General features: G+C 41.1%; 1 protein-coding gene across 4 annotated transcripts in view; it reads left to right on the top strand.

Moving 5' to 3' along the window:
- The first annotated feature begins 742 nt into the window (after nt 1-742).
- cadm4 (cell adhesion molecule 4) overlaps nt 743-14,886 on the top strand; it is a 231,216-nt gene continuing 217,072 nt past the window's right edge. For 2 of the 4 annotated variants that reach the window (XM_032557908.1, XM_032557901.1), the window contains exon 1: nt 745-1,080. In XM_032557908.1, the coding sequence (XP_032413799.1) occupies nt 951-1,080 (130 nt within the window). In that variant the 5' untranslated portion in view covers nt 745-950. Of the gene's footprint in view, nt 1,081-14,886 lie in introns of all 4 variants that reach the window. The other 2 variants (XM_032557905.1, XM_032557907.1) reach the window with 2 other exon arrangements.

Raw genomic sequence — 14,886 nt, 5'->3', positions numbered from 1 at the left:
CTCACGGTTTCATTCAATTGGATATGAGGTCGGCTGCAGAAAGTGCTTCTACCACTTCTATCTAAACAACCGCATTAAGTTAGAGAAACATTCCTTGGGGAAATGTTATTGATACACAATCCATAACATCAGTTTGGCACATTCAGTCACTGTAAGGGACAGTGGTCACAGGGTGATACAGAAATATAGCTATGTGTCAACAGCATACTGTCTGATTTGTAAGAGATCTGTCAAATAATCTGAGGCATATAACTTAACAGTGACCCAAGAACACAGCCATGAGGACTCCCACATGTAATCTTTGTTCACTCAGATTTATAATTACCAATTTATGCAAATTATGCAAAATGCATAAATACATGTTTCCTAATCTGTAGCCCATTCATAAAATATTTTCAATCAGCCCCAGACTTCCAGAAATAATTTAAACCTAGTTGTATTTTGGTAGTTTTTACGTTTCTGTCCATAGAAATTAATCAGCAAATAATTTATTTGCATCAAAAAGAAAAGAAAAAAAGACTCGATAATTAATTACATTTGAGCTAATTGTTTTTAAAGGATGCAACACTTTCCCGACCGATTTCCCTCCTATTTCCTTTAGCCAATATTTTTAAGCCCCAGCCCTCACTCATCCGCAAGCCGCTTCCCCCTCTACCTGGTCCTGCGCGCTGTAATTGGTCGGAAAGACACACGGGGCCCGCCCCGCTGGCAAGCTTTTCAAATATATTTACAATGTAAAACAACCGAGAAAAAACGGCAGAGCCATCATATTCGTAAGGAGAGAGCGAGGGAGGGAGAAAGTGCGCGCGTGTGACACAGAGGAAGCGCTTCGTAAAACACACGCGCAGTTTCACGCGCTCTGTCAGACAGACACATCCAAACACAGCCACACGCGCGCGCTGTGGTGCACGGCCGCCCAAGGCTCCGTCGGAGTGTGAACCTGCGGGTTCATGACACTAATTTCTCCGGGGAAGAGGAATACTCAGGAAGATCAGAGAGGAATATCAACAATGGCTCTGAGCATGTGGAACTACTGCGTCCCTCTCGCCATCATCACAGCCGCCTGCTTGGTGAACACCGGTAAGACTTGAGACGAAAGAGTGAGCGAGTGTGATGTGAATGGGGATGGAAGAGCCGTCAGTTTGTTGGGGGGCGACTCAGTCAGTGGGCAAGTTTGTCCAAGTCCTCTCTGAGCTGAATGATGTTTCCAACTGCTTTGGTTTATTAGGCAGCAAGTGGAGCGGGAAGGAGGAAAGGGCGAAAGCACGTGTTTAAATCGTAATGCTTAAAATTCAGCACATGATAATTATTGCTAGAGACGATTTTGCGCAATCCGGGGGTTTTATTTTAAGTGAGTCACCGCGTTCCAGTTGCTGAGCTGGAAAGACCCTGGAAGACCTCGATCAAGACAAAAGTGAAACCCGCGGGTTGTTGTGACTTTTCGCTCCCGCTGATCTATTTTCTGAATGGGTCTTCCCATGCTCCGATGACCCTGGTGCGTCACAGCAATTTGATTAGTCCTGGTTTTGTATGTGCATGGCAGGATTGGAGCCTGTGACATAAGTCTCCTGTGCATGCTGCTCCGATTGAACACTCTGACAGCTACATGAGTGCAAATTCCCGCAGTGGATCAGACCTGTGTCAGATACAACGCTGAACAGAAGAGGAAGTGTTTGCTCTTCCCTTTATGTCCCACAGATGTGTGTCTGAACAGACCTTTGATACGCCTCCTTATCAAATACAATAACATTTAACAGTCGTATTACAAACCCTGGCAGCGGCTCCCGCAGAGCACCTTATCTCGGGATGGTCCTGCTGCTTCTTCAGGCTGAATGTACAAGTGGACGGACATTCTGCAAATACAGAAATTTTGATTCCAGAACAACTTTAGCCCCAAGCCATCTGCTCGGGAGGGAACTGAAGCACAAACTCATAACAAAGCCGTTTAAGTCCCACCCATAACACATAAGTACTTGTGAATGAGATGAAGTGATGCACACAGATGTTGCTTTGCAGGGTTTTGTTTCCAGCATTCTGAAGGCTGTTAAAGGGTTAAGTGATAGGTCAGGTATTACCTTTGTCACTGCCACTGAAGTCATGATGTGTTTTGTTTCACACAAGAGGACCACATTGCTCCATTGCAAATTTCATGGTTGGACTGATAAGAGCCTTAGCATCGCCTGCATATTGATTTCCTCCCCAGAGAGTATTTTTGTGCGTCTGCTATGGGATCAGGGCTGGCTGATTTATATGCATGAGCTGTAGGTGTTAGTATGTTAGTCTAAATGGAGTTCTGTGTTAGAGGTTTGTGTGTTTGTCTGAATGATGCTGGAAGCTGCTGCGTGTGCTGCTTACAGTGCAGGGTTTTGGCTAAGCTGCAGGCACCCTCAGCTGGGGGTTGCTCGCTGATCATTGTCATTAATCTAGCCTCTGACAGGAGCCGGGGGAGAAACATGAGGCTGGGGGGATTCAGGAATGTTAAAGGCACAAGGTGGTAAAGAAGACACTGCAAAGCTGTTTGTTTTGAAACTATTTCTGATAAAGAAAACAACATTTATTGTTCTTTGCCATTCTAAAGGGAATGTGGAAACTAATCAGGCTTTTCTTGGCCAGCACTATTTCTGATTTTCTTTGAGGTTTGACCTTACTGATTCAGCTTTTTTTCTACATATGTTTCTTTTTTTTTTTTTTTTCCTAAAATACTATAATATATGACATACATACGTTTAATGCAGAATCTTTGATAGACATTGTAGTTTTAATTGCAGCAAAAAAAGGAATTGCAATATGGTTTTCAGTTTTGCATTTTTGATTGTTCCTTACCTTTTTCTGATTTTTTAAAAAGTGCGTCAAATGGCACGCTTTTGGTTTATGCATAGACCTCAATTATTCAGTTCTTTGTTTCGATTAATTTCACAGATATCAACTTTTTCATATTCCAGTCACCAATCAGACACAATATAAGGGATATTTTCTAACTGATTGGTGCGTCGCTAGTTTTACCAAATGAAAGAAAACATGGATTGAAGTTATTATGCAGAGGTGTTTGTGTGGAGGATTCTGTTGTGAAGACTTGTCCCTCCTTTTATAGAACAAGGGGTGATGGGGATGGAGAGAATGTGGGAGCAAGAAAGGCATAAGAGGGAAATGGTGGAAGAAGAAAGTCAGGCAGACTTCACAGTGTGTCTGACAGGCAGGCCTGAGGGACACACACATGCACACACACACAGAGTCAGCGCTGTATGTTTGTGAAGGTGCAGTCTAAAACTTCCACGTACTGTAACAAATACTCCTAACTCCACCTCTGCCGCTTAATCACCACCCTCCATCACACCCATTTTTGCACCCCATCCCCATTCCTCTCCTTTGCCTCCATTACCGCCCGCCTTATCACCATGCGCTTTAAATCACCTCCATTTGTTTATCCGAATGTGTGCAATGAGACCCATCCGTTTGAGCTTGTTCCCCATCATCCCGCTTGGACCTTGGCTTCGGCTCCAGTGGCTGAAAAATAGCAGCAGTTGGACGTAGTTGTGGGAGGAGATTTGAATACCAATTACAGTCGGTCTAAGTGTGCGTGTGTGTGCTCGTGTGTTGGTGAGTGCACCAACAAACGCAGAGAAGCCACGCATAAATCAATGTCGCTCTGAGTCACAGAAGGGAAGCTTGGCACGTAAACAGACGCATCAAGGTAAATGCTGTATGTATACAACTAGAAGCATGCACACATGCATAGGTGCATAACAGATGTACACATTAGGATTTTCTTTGAGCAGAGCAGTGTTGGTTATGTAAGAATTTGTCAGAACCCAAACGCAGCATTTGATGCTTGTCAGGCGTAGTTTGCCTTACGCAGGAGTTCAGAAACCCTTTTTACATTTTTACATATTGCGCTGGGCCTGCTATTTCTGTGCCTTTCTTTGTTGCCTAATATGCTGAAAAAGCCTTCACCGTATGGAAAGATGTATCCTTTGATCCTAAACTTGAAGGATAATTCACTCTCCCCCCCAAAAAAGGAGGAAAAAAAATACCTCTCATCAACAATTTAATTAAAATGTGCAAGATCTTGCCTCTTTGCTCTCTGTCCTGCCATCTGCTGGTTCACGGTATAAATCAGTGCAAAATCAGATCTCCTTGTTGCTACGATGTTGTTTGTGTTCGATCCCCCTCTGATTCACTGTCTTTTGTAAGTTTAAATAATTGGACAACCAAAACTTGGCAGAGAGTGCTACTGCGCCTGTCGACAGGAGAGAGAAGAAGAAATGAGGATTTTTTTTAAAGGTATGCTGCCTGCTGCTGTTGTGCACAGCCCTGTTTGATCAACTGATGCAGTCCTAAAGGGCCCTGACAGGGTGGCCCACTATCTCAGCTGAGCAACTGCCTCAGCATAAGCTCCATAGACAAATTGTGTTTCTCCCGGGGAAAGCCACAACCAAAAGAGTTACAGAGCTTATTGTGGCTTGTTTTTATTCTCCTCTGGGCTTTTATGGGTCCATTACTCCAAAGGAGAAGTCTTTAAGCTTCAAGGTTTGCACAGGTGATATATTTTATTCTACTTGACTACTCATTTCCTCCCACTGATCAGGCATAACATTATGACCACCTTTTTTGAATGACTGCTAACATGCTATCTGGCACTAAGATGTTATCAGCAGTTCTGTAGTTTCGAAATGAGTCCTCAATGGACGGTACTTGTTTTTACAGCTATCTAATGTTTTGCTTATTAGATATAGATCTGGGAAATTTTGAGTTCAAGCTGAAACCTTAGACTTCTTGTGCTCTTCAAATTGTTTATTAAAAAAGTTTTGCTTTGTGGCAAAGCTTATCAGTTACTTTCTCAAAATAGCCAACCAGAAATAATGGATTCTAATAATTTGTCACTCTTTGAGGGAATCTTCTCACTGAACATGCATGGTTCAAAAACCAATTCCAAATGCATGTAAGATGGAAAATACCCTGTGATCTATTAGCTGTTTTGTAAAGCATGCAGTGTTGTCACTCTTACTGGTTTGCAGCCTTGGACCCCTAACACAAGCTGTGAAACACTGTATATTCTAACAACCAGCCTTAACTTTAGTAATTTGTCTCTTTGATTGGACTACAGGGATTAATCTTTGCTACCTGAGTCCATCAATGGCCACCAATGACCCTGCTGTGTGTTCAAAACTGTTCCTTCCTTAGACCACATTTGATAAATATCAGTGACAGCTATTCAAGTCTGCAACTTCAATTTGATTCACACTTAAGCTGCAAACATAAGTGCTTCATACTTGACTTTCACTCATGCTCTGAATACTTGTGATCTCACTCAGATTTGAGGTGTGGAGCTAGGGTTCATGAACAATCTTTATCTCATATAATCAGCAATGAAAGAAAACTGGGGTGTGTAGATCATTTGAGGAAATAATATGGTCCCCTCTGAGTTTACTGTGTACAAATGACTGACTGTCATGCTAATGTCACACAGATCGGTTTTCTGGTATATGTTTTGACAGTACGTGCAAGTAAAAAGAGTTTATTTCATCTTTAAATTTTTGGGGGGTTTTATTTAATGCTGCAATCAAGCAATACACAAGGTTGATTGACAGTGCTAAGATCTTCCTGTTGGCTCTGAATATTGGTTTCTGACCACGTGGTTTATTTCTGCTGATGGCTGTAGGACCATATGGAGGTTGCTAATATAAGTAATAATTTGTATTTTTACTTTTTTAATTAAATATAACTATAATAACTATAAACAAAAATGTGAAAGTCCATGTATTAAGTCAGGCTTAAGGGTAGGGATTTAAAATCATTGCTTCTACTCCTGCACCAAGTTGGACTTGGTGGCATGCATGTGATGTGAGAAAACTAATTTTAGTCAATAGCAAAAAACTGGGGATTTGACCTCAAATTGGCCTGCAATTTCAGGTCAATTTCTTGAGCTGGGGCAAAAAAGTTAGGCATATCTTAGGTATGGTCTCAAAGTTGTGAACTTGAATTGGACTTGAAGCATAAAACTTGAGGACTTAGCTTGGAATTGTGGTGAAAGATTAAAGACTTAACTTAAATGTTCCCACTAAACTTTTGAGACTTGACTTGAACTTGGCCTACATAGATTTTAGATTGGAATTGATCTTTAAAAACATTTACTCATCAAATCAAACCGATATTGGTAACTGCCCAGCTGGAGGGGCTTCAGTTTTGGAGATGGTCTGACCCAATTAATTTACTGGCCATCACAATTTGTCACTTGCCAACGGGTTAACAATCCTTAGACTTTCCAGTTATTCCTGCTTCTAACACAAGTGTCATAACAAATCATCAGTATTCAATTGATTTAGAATATGTTATGCCTAATAACTGTGTAGCTTCTTGTTTTAAACATCTGCCATTTCACTCAGTCAATAAGCTACTCTACTATTGTAGCCTGGTCTTGATAGGATTTAATGTTTTTGCTTTGATTTTAATAGAAAAGGGAAATTAGACCTGACATGTCCTTTTGAGCCCACACATCACACATCCTTTTTCACATCCTGTTTACTGGAATGTGCTTCGGTTTGAGCTTCGCCTTTAGGGATAGCTTTCTGCAAACTGAAAACACAAAGCACAATGACTAAAAGGGTCACACAAAGACACCAAATGGTAATCGAATCCTTATATCTCATTTGACCATTTTTTTTTAATTGTCCATTAGTTAAACTTTCTGTCAGTCTAATCAGGGCAAATACTAATGTAGAAACACTCTTTATGGCGGCCACCTCATCTCCTTCCCATTACTATTCCCCAGATAGTGCTGCCCGTGATTATCATAATGGTGATCTATGTCGTCCTTATGTGTCGCTTTCTGAGAACAACTGGCATTCCACCAACTTTGGTGCGCAAGTTTTTTCGATGCAGAGTAGGACACCAAGGACATCTCCGTTTGCTGGCATCTGAAGCCTGCCAATCAATCTGGTGCTCTTAGGTTCATCTGATCTGATTGGCTTTTGTGTAAAAAAAAGCAAAGGCCCCAGCTGGGTGAATCTCTCACTGTGCTATGACCCAATGTCCCCTGAGCCAGCAGCTTTTCTCCAGTAGCTGACCCTTCTCTGTGTACATTTGTCTTTGCTTTGGGACTGTGAAATCAGTAAATAGCAGTTGTCCCGGTATAACTTCTTGGTGCAACTCTCCGAAACAGTTGCTAAGTATTCTTTCTGCCAGAACACAAGATGTACTTCTGTCAAGGCAGTCAGTGCTGAATAATGGTGTAGTGAGAGGGGCTTCTGCGTCTGAAAAAACATGAAAATATTAGCACCACGGGGTGAGCATTATTCACTATTAATATCGAGTCTCCCATGGCTGGGAGTAAATGTTTATATCTCCACTTTTGGGCTTGTTTAACACCCTCCCTTGCTGCTGTGACACCTGTCTCCACAGCTCCCAGGGCGCAGTGCTAACGTGGTTAGACAGCGGGCTCCAGTAACGCGGGTAACCAAGGTGATTATCCTCACTCAAGCGGTGCAACAGAGTCCTCGCTACCTGTGATTGGGCCAAAGAGGCTGATTGAGCTGAAAAGGGCAAGTGCCTAAAATTGAAGAGCTAGAAGCTGTGTACTTTGCCAGAGCAAAAGGCTAATGCGCATCCCATCTGGAAGACTTAATGTAGAGACAAGAGGAGGGACGGATGGCTGGTAATGAGGTGCTCATTCGGTGGTAAGGAGGATCAGAGATGGGCTTAAACTTCAGCCTGGGTGCAGAAACTCCACAAGAAACCACATTTTCCTTCACCACCTTGGGAGGTCGGTGTGTCTGGTGGAGGCTGGGTGATGAAGAGTGACCAGGATTAGCTGGGGCACTGAGGAACTGATGGGGTCACAGAGGGAGAGTGAAAGCGTCACAGGGAGAGAGGGAGCGATGTCTGCAGCCATGGCTGCACACTGTATCAAAAAAGAGAAAGAAAACAGCAAGAGGGGAAGGGAAAGCACCAGGGGCATGTGTCATAGACCAGTGGAGCAGAGGAGAAAGTCAGGTTGAGAGGAGTCCAGCAAACGAGAGAATGATTGCAGGATTCTGTGCTAAAATAGAAGAGTGTTTAAAAAAAACAAAGGGAAAGTGATGCAGGATGACTGATTCCTAGGGCAAAAAAAGGTGAGGAGGGAAAGAAGAAGGATGTTAGGAGGGGAGGGTAAAGATCAGGAAATACAGGGTGCTGGTGTCAGGAGAAGGAGGGAGCTCACATACAGAGAAATGGATGGCCATATTCAAAGATAAAGATGAAGAAAGGGCAAGCACTGTGTAGGTGACCACACCTGAGGGAGAAGTTGTCATGATCAATGAGGTCACAGTGTATACATGCCCTCTTACACCTACACACAATACACACACAAGACCCAGCCAAACAAGTGTTGAAAATGTTACACACAGACTTATGTCCAGCCCTCCTACTTTCACCCATCCTACACGAAGAATTGGACACCCACACACGCACTGGGCTATTCATCCGCCTGCCGTTTAGAATCCTCCTTCATATCATCACCATTAATAGGTTTGCTTTGATGAGATTGTCGGATGCTGAAAATTGCCAGTGAAAGCGCCGCTTTATCTTCTGGGAAATCAGATGGAGATTTTCAGAGCGCGGAGACAACAATGCCAGAGAGGACTCCGATGAGTTTTCTGTCTAAGAAAACCCTTAAAATGTCTCTCCCATGAGTGGCAAATTCATTGTAGTTATTACCATGTCTGGCTTAGCTACTGTTGTGACATTTCCCTTGCTCTTTTTTCACTCAAACATAATCAAACCTTGATTATATTAGCAAATGTTTATATATTCTAACAGCGCTCAAAGATGCTAGCTGAACAAGAATGCATTAAGTAAGCAAAAGATTAAAATATATTAGCTCTACAAATGCCATGCAAACACAATTTTGTGTATGTGCTTTAAAAAACACCACTCCTATCACTGCAGTAGATACAACTGATAACATCAATAGCTGGCAGATAAATATTAGATTTCCCATTTTATTTTGGACAGAGGGTAAGAGGCTGTTGACAAAACTCTTAAAAAACTGTTGAATGCCTAGTTTTTTATAAAAACAGCAGAACCTAATTGAAATCATTCTGATGTTTTGGAAACCTTTTAATATGTACTTTTAAACTTAAATAAACACACACTGGTTGCTTTTTGGGGGTGAGGAGGAGGGAATAAACAGTGTGTTGAAGTATTGCTTCAACAAACCATTGTTAAAGAACTTTTCGTCTTTCTACACCATCGGTCTGTTTGGGTTGTAGTCTATCAGGATGACACATGTTTACGTAGACACTGTACTCTGCAACAACATTCCTGTTCATATCCATCCACAAATTTTCAATTGGATTAAGGATGATTTTATTTAATTTTTTTACCATTACACAATTTCCCATAATAACTCCTTGGGCTTTAGTATGTCTGTCACTTCATCACAACCACAACTAAATATTGTATCCTACCACTTCTTTGCCACTTAATTTTTGTACATACTGGTATTGGGATGATGACTGAGATTCTATATGCTGAGCAGCTTAAGCCCAGGCATAAATATTACTTAGGGTTACTGTCACAGATACTACACACTGATTATCTGGTAGAAATTCATGCAACTTGAAAATTATTTCCTACTATTATGTGACCATTTACACTGTTCTCTGAGGACTAACTACAAAATGTCAGAGTATTCTAGAACAGCTGAATTCTTTTTGAGCAAAAAGTTGTGCAGCCTCATTACTTCCTCCCCTCCCCCCGTAAATATTTAAGTGTCACTTTTACTTATGTTGGTCTAAATGTTTACAAAAACTTGTCATCTTGTGAGATTTTTAGATCCACTATACTTTGCTAATACCCTTTTACTCTTTCCGCTGTCTGCTTTTCTCCTCAACTCTTCCTTGGGCCTTAGACAAGATCCTCAATATCAGGGGTATTAAGCTTTGATCCACTTCATTAGCAAACCGTAAACAACTCCTAATTAGAGGCAATTAATTTAGAGCATATGAAAACAATCCTCAAAAAAAGTTCCTCCCAAACACCTTGTTCCCATGTGCAGGATGGTGGGAGTCTGAAAAAGATGGACAAAGATTTAAAAATGAGAGGGTAAAAAAAGCCTGCTGTAATCTGCTGGTGCAAGATTTACCGCAAACATTCGCTGGGCTCTTTTAAGATTCATAAGGTCGTCAAGTGAGGGTTTGCTTTAATCTAAACAGAAGTTGGACTGCTGTGTGGCTGCCTGCAGTGAAGGGAAAGAGGAAAAAGAAAGTAGCTCTGCCAAATTGGATTGGTGCTGCAATTGTTTCTGCACACATTGTTACAGTTGGTGAGACCGTTTAAGAAATGGCCTGGCACCAACAACCTTGAGGAGAGCTTTCACTGGATTCATTTTCTATGGAGCAGTTCAAGGAGCTTTCAAGTGCATGACTGCTGATTCACCTGATGGCTGTTAACAGGTCCGACCCACTCACCTGACCTTCCATAAACCATCAGCGGCAGATTGAAGTGGTGCTTGAGTCACATCCACAGATGTGTCCCTATCTTCGTGTCCATCTGGCGGACGAATAATGTTATCACCAGCTACAGAAGGACCATGCCTCTCCTTTCTGGTCATTGCTGCAGAGGAGTGGAACAGGCAAACAATCTGTGATACTGAGTGAGTTTGACAGAGACCTTGGGCATTGGACGCAGTTGCAGAGGAAACGGTAGTTCATAGCAACTGCTTCCCACTAGGCTATACTGGCGAACTGAGCTGTGAAGCAGTTTGGATCGGCCAGTGGGGTTCTGTTGATCGCTCCACAAGTCATTTTTAGCTTTTGTCAACTCCGTAGGCATGGGCAGCAAGTGTTTTCTGTGTCTGCAATAGAGATCCTAGAGTTGGGAGAGCGAGAGAGTACACACAGCACGGAGCCGTCGCCTCCTGACTGCATATACAGTAACATAGTTTATTGCTAGAGAAACTAATAAAAGAAAGCTGTAGGGGGAATGTGCTTTCATTCTTGATTATTTTCTCTCTTCCCAAAGGCCATGATGGCTACCATCTATCCCTTTTTTTTGTATCCATGTCGCTCTGCCCACTGTTTTAGTCAGCGGGATTCCAGGCTATACCACAGCCCATCTAAAGTGATTCACAAATTTACTTTACTTTTTTTTTTTATGTTTTAATGTTGCGAAATAAATAAAAGGTATGCATTTAACATATATAGCATAATATAAATATCATAAAAAAAGCTTGCTGTGTATTTTCATTATGCTAAGAAGTATATTACAATACACTGTTTGCATAAACTTGAACTGGATAAATCTGATTATATTTGGCCCCTCTGAAGCTGGGAGACTTTGATATATGTGGCTTGCTGTCTCGATTTGAAAAGATGAAAGCTCAACAATCTGTGAGCAGAAGGTATGCTTGAGTCTGCAGAAACGACCAGAAGGCAAAGTTAATTTCTGTGTGCCAGGACTAACTGACATAAAATGAGGAAGCATTCCGCATCTAACTACTGTTATACTGTTTTTGGGTCTAAATATAGAGAAAAGACTTTTTAACAAATTGTTTACTACTTTACATAAGGAAAAATTTATTATTATAATTAGTGAATATATGATGAGAGATGAACCAGTCAGAGATTGTGTGGCCAGTTTCCAAACACTGATGTTGTAAAGCTCTAATCTGCCAATGACAATTTTAGTTTATTCTACAAATACCCATAGAACTTAAATTAGTATCCCACATTTATACAGCATTTAAACATAACAACATGGCTAACCAAAACACATTCTGCTGTCTTACTAAAAGTTCTACATTTTCTGTATTTTGGACACTGCAAATGTATTTGCTCTAAAATGATCTGTAATCTGGAGAATAATGCTGGCAACACTATTGCAGTACAATCATCTGAACAGAAGTATTTGTGATTTAAATTCATTGCAAATCCAGTTTAAATCAAATATTTGCAGTCTAATTCTGTTAGCTAGGCTGTTTTACAGGGGCTGGAAAATTTATACACAGTATTACTTGTGAATCAACAATAACTCAGCCTTGTTTATAGTGGAAATGAATTTGGTTTGAGGTCTGAAAAAAATAAATATGAACTTGTGGAAAAAATTTGAAATAATCATAAACTGTTGGTAACTAAAAATTAAGTTCATCCCAGATGATTTTAAAATTGCCAAATGATTTATTTGTGTATATATATATATATATATATTCAATGTCTTGCATTTGTACAGATTTTGAAATTCAGGTCTGCTTGTGTTCCATCACAATCAGTGAACTGTGCTTCCTTTTCTGCTGTGTGTTTTATATGTGTAGTGCTCCCTTATTAGTTTTCTTTTCAGCTTTCCAGTAGATATTAAAGACAACCAGTCAGACACACCCAGCCTGAAAACCATATTCACAAAAGCACAAGGCCTGGCCCATTGGTTGTGCCCTTTGATCTCAAGTAAAACCTGTTTTGCTTGTACTTACTGTTCACCTTCTCTAATATTTTTCTTATTCTTAACAGTTTTTTTTTTCTTGGTTTCTTCTTCTTTGATCCTTCTTCCCCAGCTCTCCTGCAGTGTGAAGCCTGTTCAAGGGCCTCAGCAGTGACTTAATGTCTTTTTGTTTTTGCTCACTATGATCACACAAAAGCTTTTATTTCTATCTCCCAGGCCCCTCCCTGTGCGGCTGTATTTCTTCGTCTAACTCTGTTGGTGTCTAAGTACAAACGCCCATGGCCACGCACGACACTCTGAGCTCCAGGTGCATGTGTCCGCATGCATCTGCTCCAACTGTTCCTAATAGTTAGCAATGACAGGCAAGCTCAGTGATAGTTGGAAAGGCGCGTTTTGGTGAAGGGGAAAAAGGACTTTTCTTTGCCAAGATAGCTTGCTGATGCATATTTTGGCAGTCTTTCCCCCTGCCTCCCTGCTGCTTGCACCCCATCTATGTCTTCTCTTCCTCCTTCCTCCTATCTCTCACACTGTCGCTGTAGGCTACGGGGATGGCAGAACCAGGTGTGAATAGATAGAAAGTGAGATGAAGAGGGAGAAAGAGGAAAAAGAGAGACAGAGGATTGACGGGACCCAGGTGGCCAGCTTTTGAATGCCTGTGTTTCCGTTTTTCTTCTCTCATTTGCATTGGCAAAATGGTTTTCTCCTTTCATCTGGCACTTTATATTTCCCCTCACTTTTCTTACATTTACACAGACCCCAACAAATCATTTCCAATATGTTTTTTTTATGTCTCCCATCTTCTTTATCCCATTTCCCATTTCTCAAAATAACTTAAACTTCCACTTCCTCCTTGTGTTCCTGTAACTTTTTGCTTTCTCTTAGTCAAAATGCTTGTTTCCCTTTTTTTAACTCTACCTCCAGATGTACCTTCTCTCACTATCCCTTTTGCTCTGGGCTTGCTGAACTCTGCATTTTACACGGCGCAGCAATATTCTAGCGGTTTGAAGCTTATTTTTAGTGTACATGCCCTTCAGACACCTTGCAGTCCCCTCAGCCATCTCCCACTCCTCCTTCTCTTCCTCCCGTGACTGTCTTTTACTACCTCATCTCTTCCAGCCCTCCTCTTCTGCTTCTTTTATGTCTCCAAAAGCCTGCAAATAATGTTTTTTCCCTACTATTAGCAGGAAAAGAGAGTTTAACTCCTCAGTGTTTGATCATACCTATCGGGCTCCTCATCTCTCCACAACGAACATGCACACATCATCATTTTTGTCTTGCCTACTCTACTTTTTTCATCGCTTCCCTAACCTCAGTGGCTCACACATCCATCATACTTCAGAATTCACTTGTGCTACTTGGCTTGTTCTTGGCGTATTGTCTGTTTTACAGGTGTGACTGGTATTGTGTATTTGTGCACAGTGCCTTGCAGTTTGTTACCTTATAACAACAAACCTTAATTTATTTTACTGGGATTTCATGTGGCAGACTAACAAAAAGTTGTGCATAATTGTGAAGTAAAAAGAAAATAATATATGCATTTGAAACTTTTCAGCAAATCAAAATCTTACAAATGCATATGTATTTAAGCCCCTTTGAGATTCACCCATATGTCATTCAAAGCACCCGAAACTGCTCTCATGATGACAAAATCTCATGATGAAAATTGTGTCCTCTGGTTCGTCAGGAGCTGTCCTTCCTTCCCCTTTTGACACCAGGCCTGAGTTAAAATATTTTGCACAGAGTCATGTGTGATGTGTTGTGTGATTGCTCAAAAGTTTGTAGGACGTTTCATACAGAAATGCGCTAGAACAGTAATGTTGATATTTTGCTTCAAATAGACCATTTCTGCCATCCGGTCTTTGTATCGACAGCACGAATGCTTTGGAGGAATATTTATCAGACACAGTGAAGAATTATATACTCTTGTACCATTCTTTGCAAAATGTCTAAAAATATGTCACATGGCTAAAAATATGTGGTGCTCTCTCCATGACCATTTCATTATAGTAACATTAAGGATGCAGGGACAGAGAAGGGATCCCAGCATGACGTATACTGAAGCATGCTTCCAGTCGACCTGGAAGTCCCCAGGTGGACTGTGAATGCAAAGGTGTATGCAAATACAAAAGTCCTGCTACCACAAGATTGTGTATCGACTGTTCGATTCCAAATGTTCCTAGTTATCAAGCAGTACAAAAAGCTCCATTAGTTGCTCAAAGAAGTTTAAAAATATTCTGTCCAAGGTAACCCGGCAGATTGCATCCAGTTATCAAGGAAATTTTACTTTCTAGCAGAACATTGGCCCAAAGCATACAGATCAAACCTTCTTTGTATATTGGAATGCTGCAGTCAAAGTCCAAAATTCAAGTCATTACCAAAGGCGGTACTTGAAAATTGATGTTCACAGATGAAAACTTCTAGGTGTGCAAAACCTTTACTGACATACTATAAAACACCTGCAGCTGTAACTGC

The sequence above is a fragment of the Xiphophorus hellerii genome, chromosome 3 (assembly GCF_003331165.1).
Source record: "Xiphophorus hellerii strain 12219 chromosome 3, Xiphophorus_hellerii-4.1, whole genome shotgun sequence".
In the NCBI taxonomy this organism is placed as follows: Eukaryota; Metazoa; Chordata; class Actinopteri; order Cyprinodontiformes; family Poeciliidae; genus Xiphophorus; species Xiphophorus hellerii.
The sequence above is the reverse complement of the archived record's forward strand: the minus strand, read 5'-3'. Positions and strand labels throughout refer to the sequence as shown.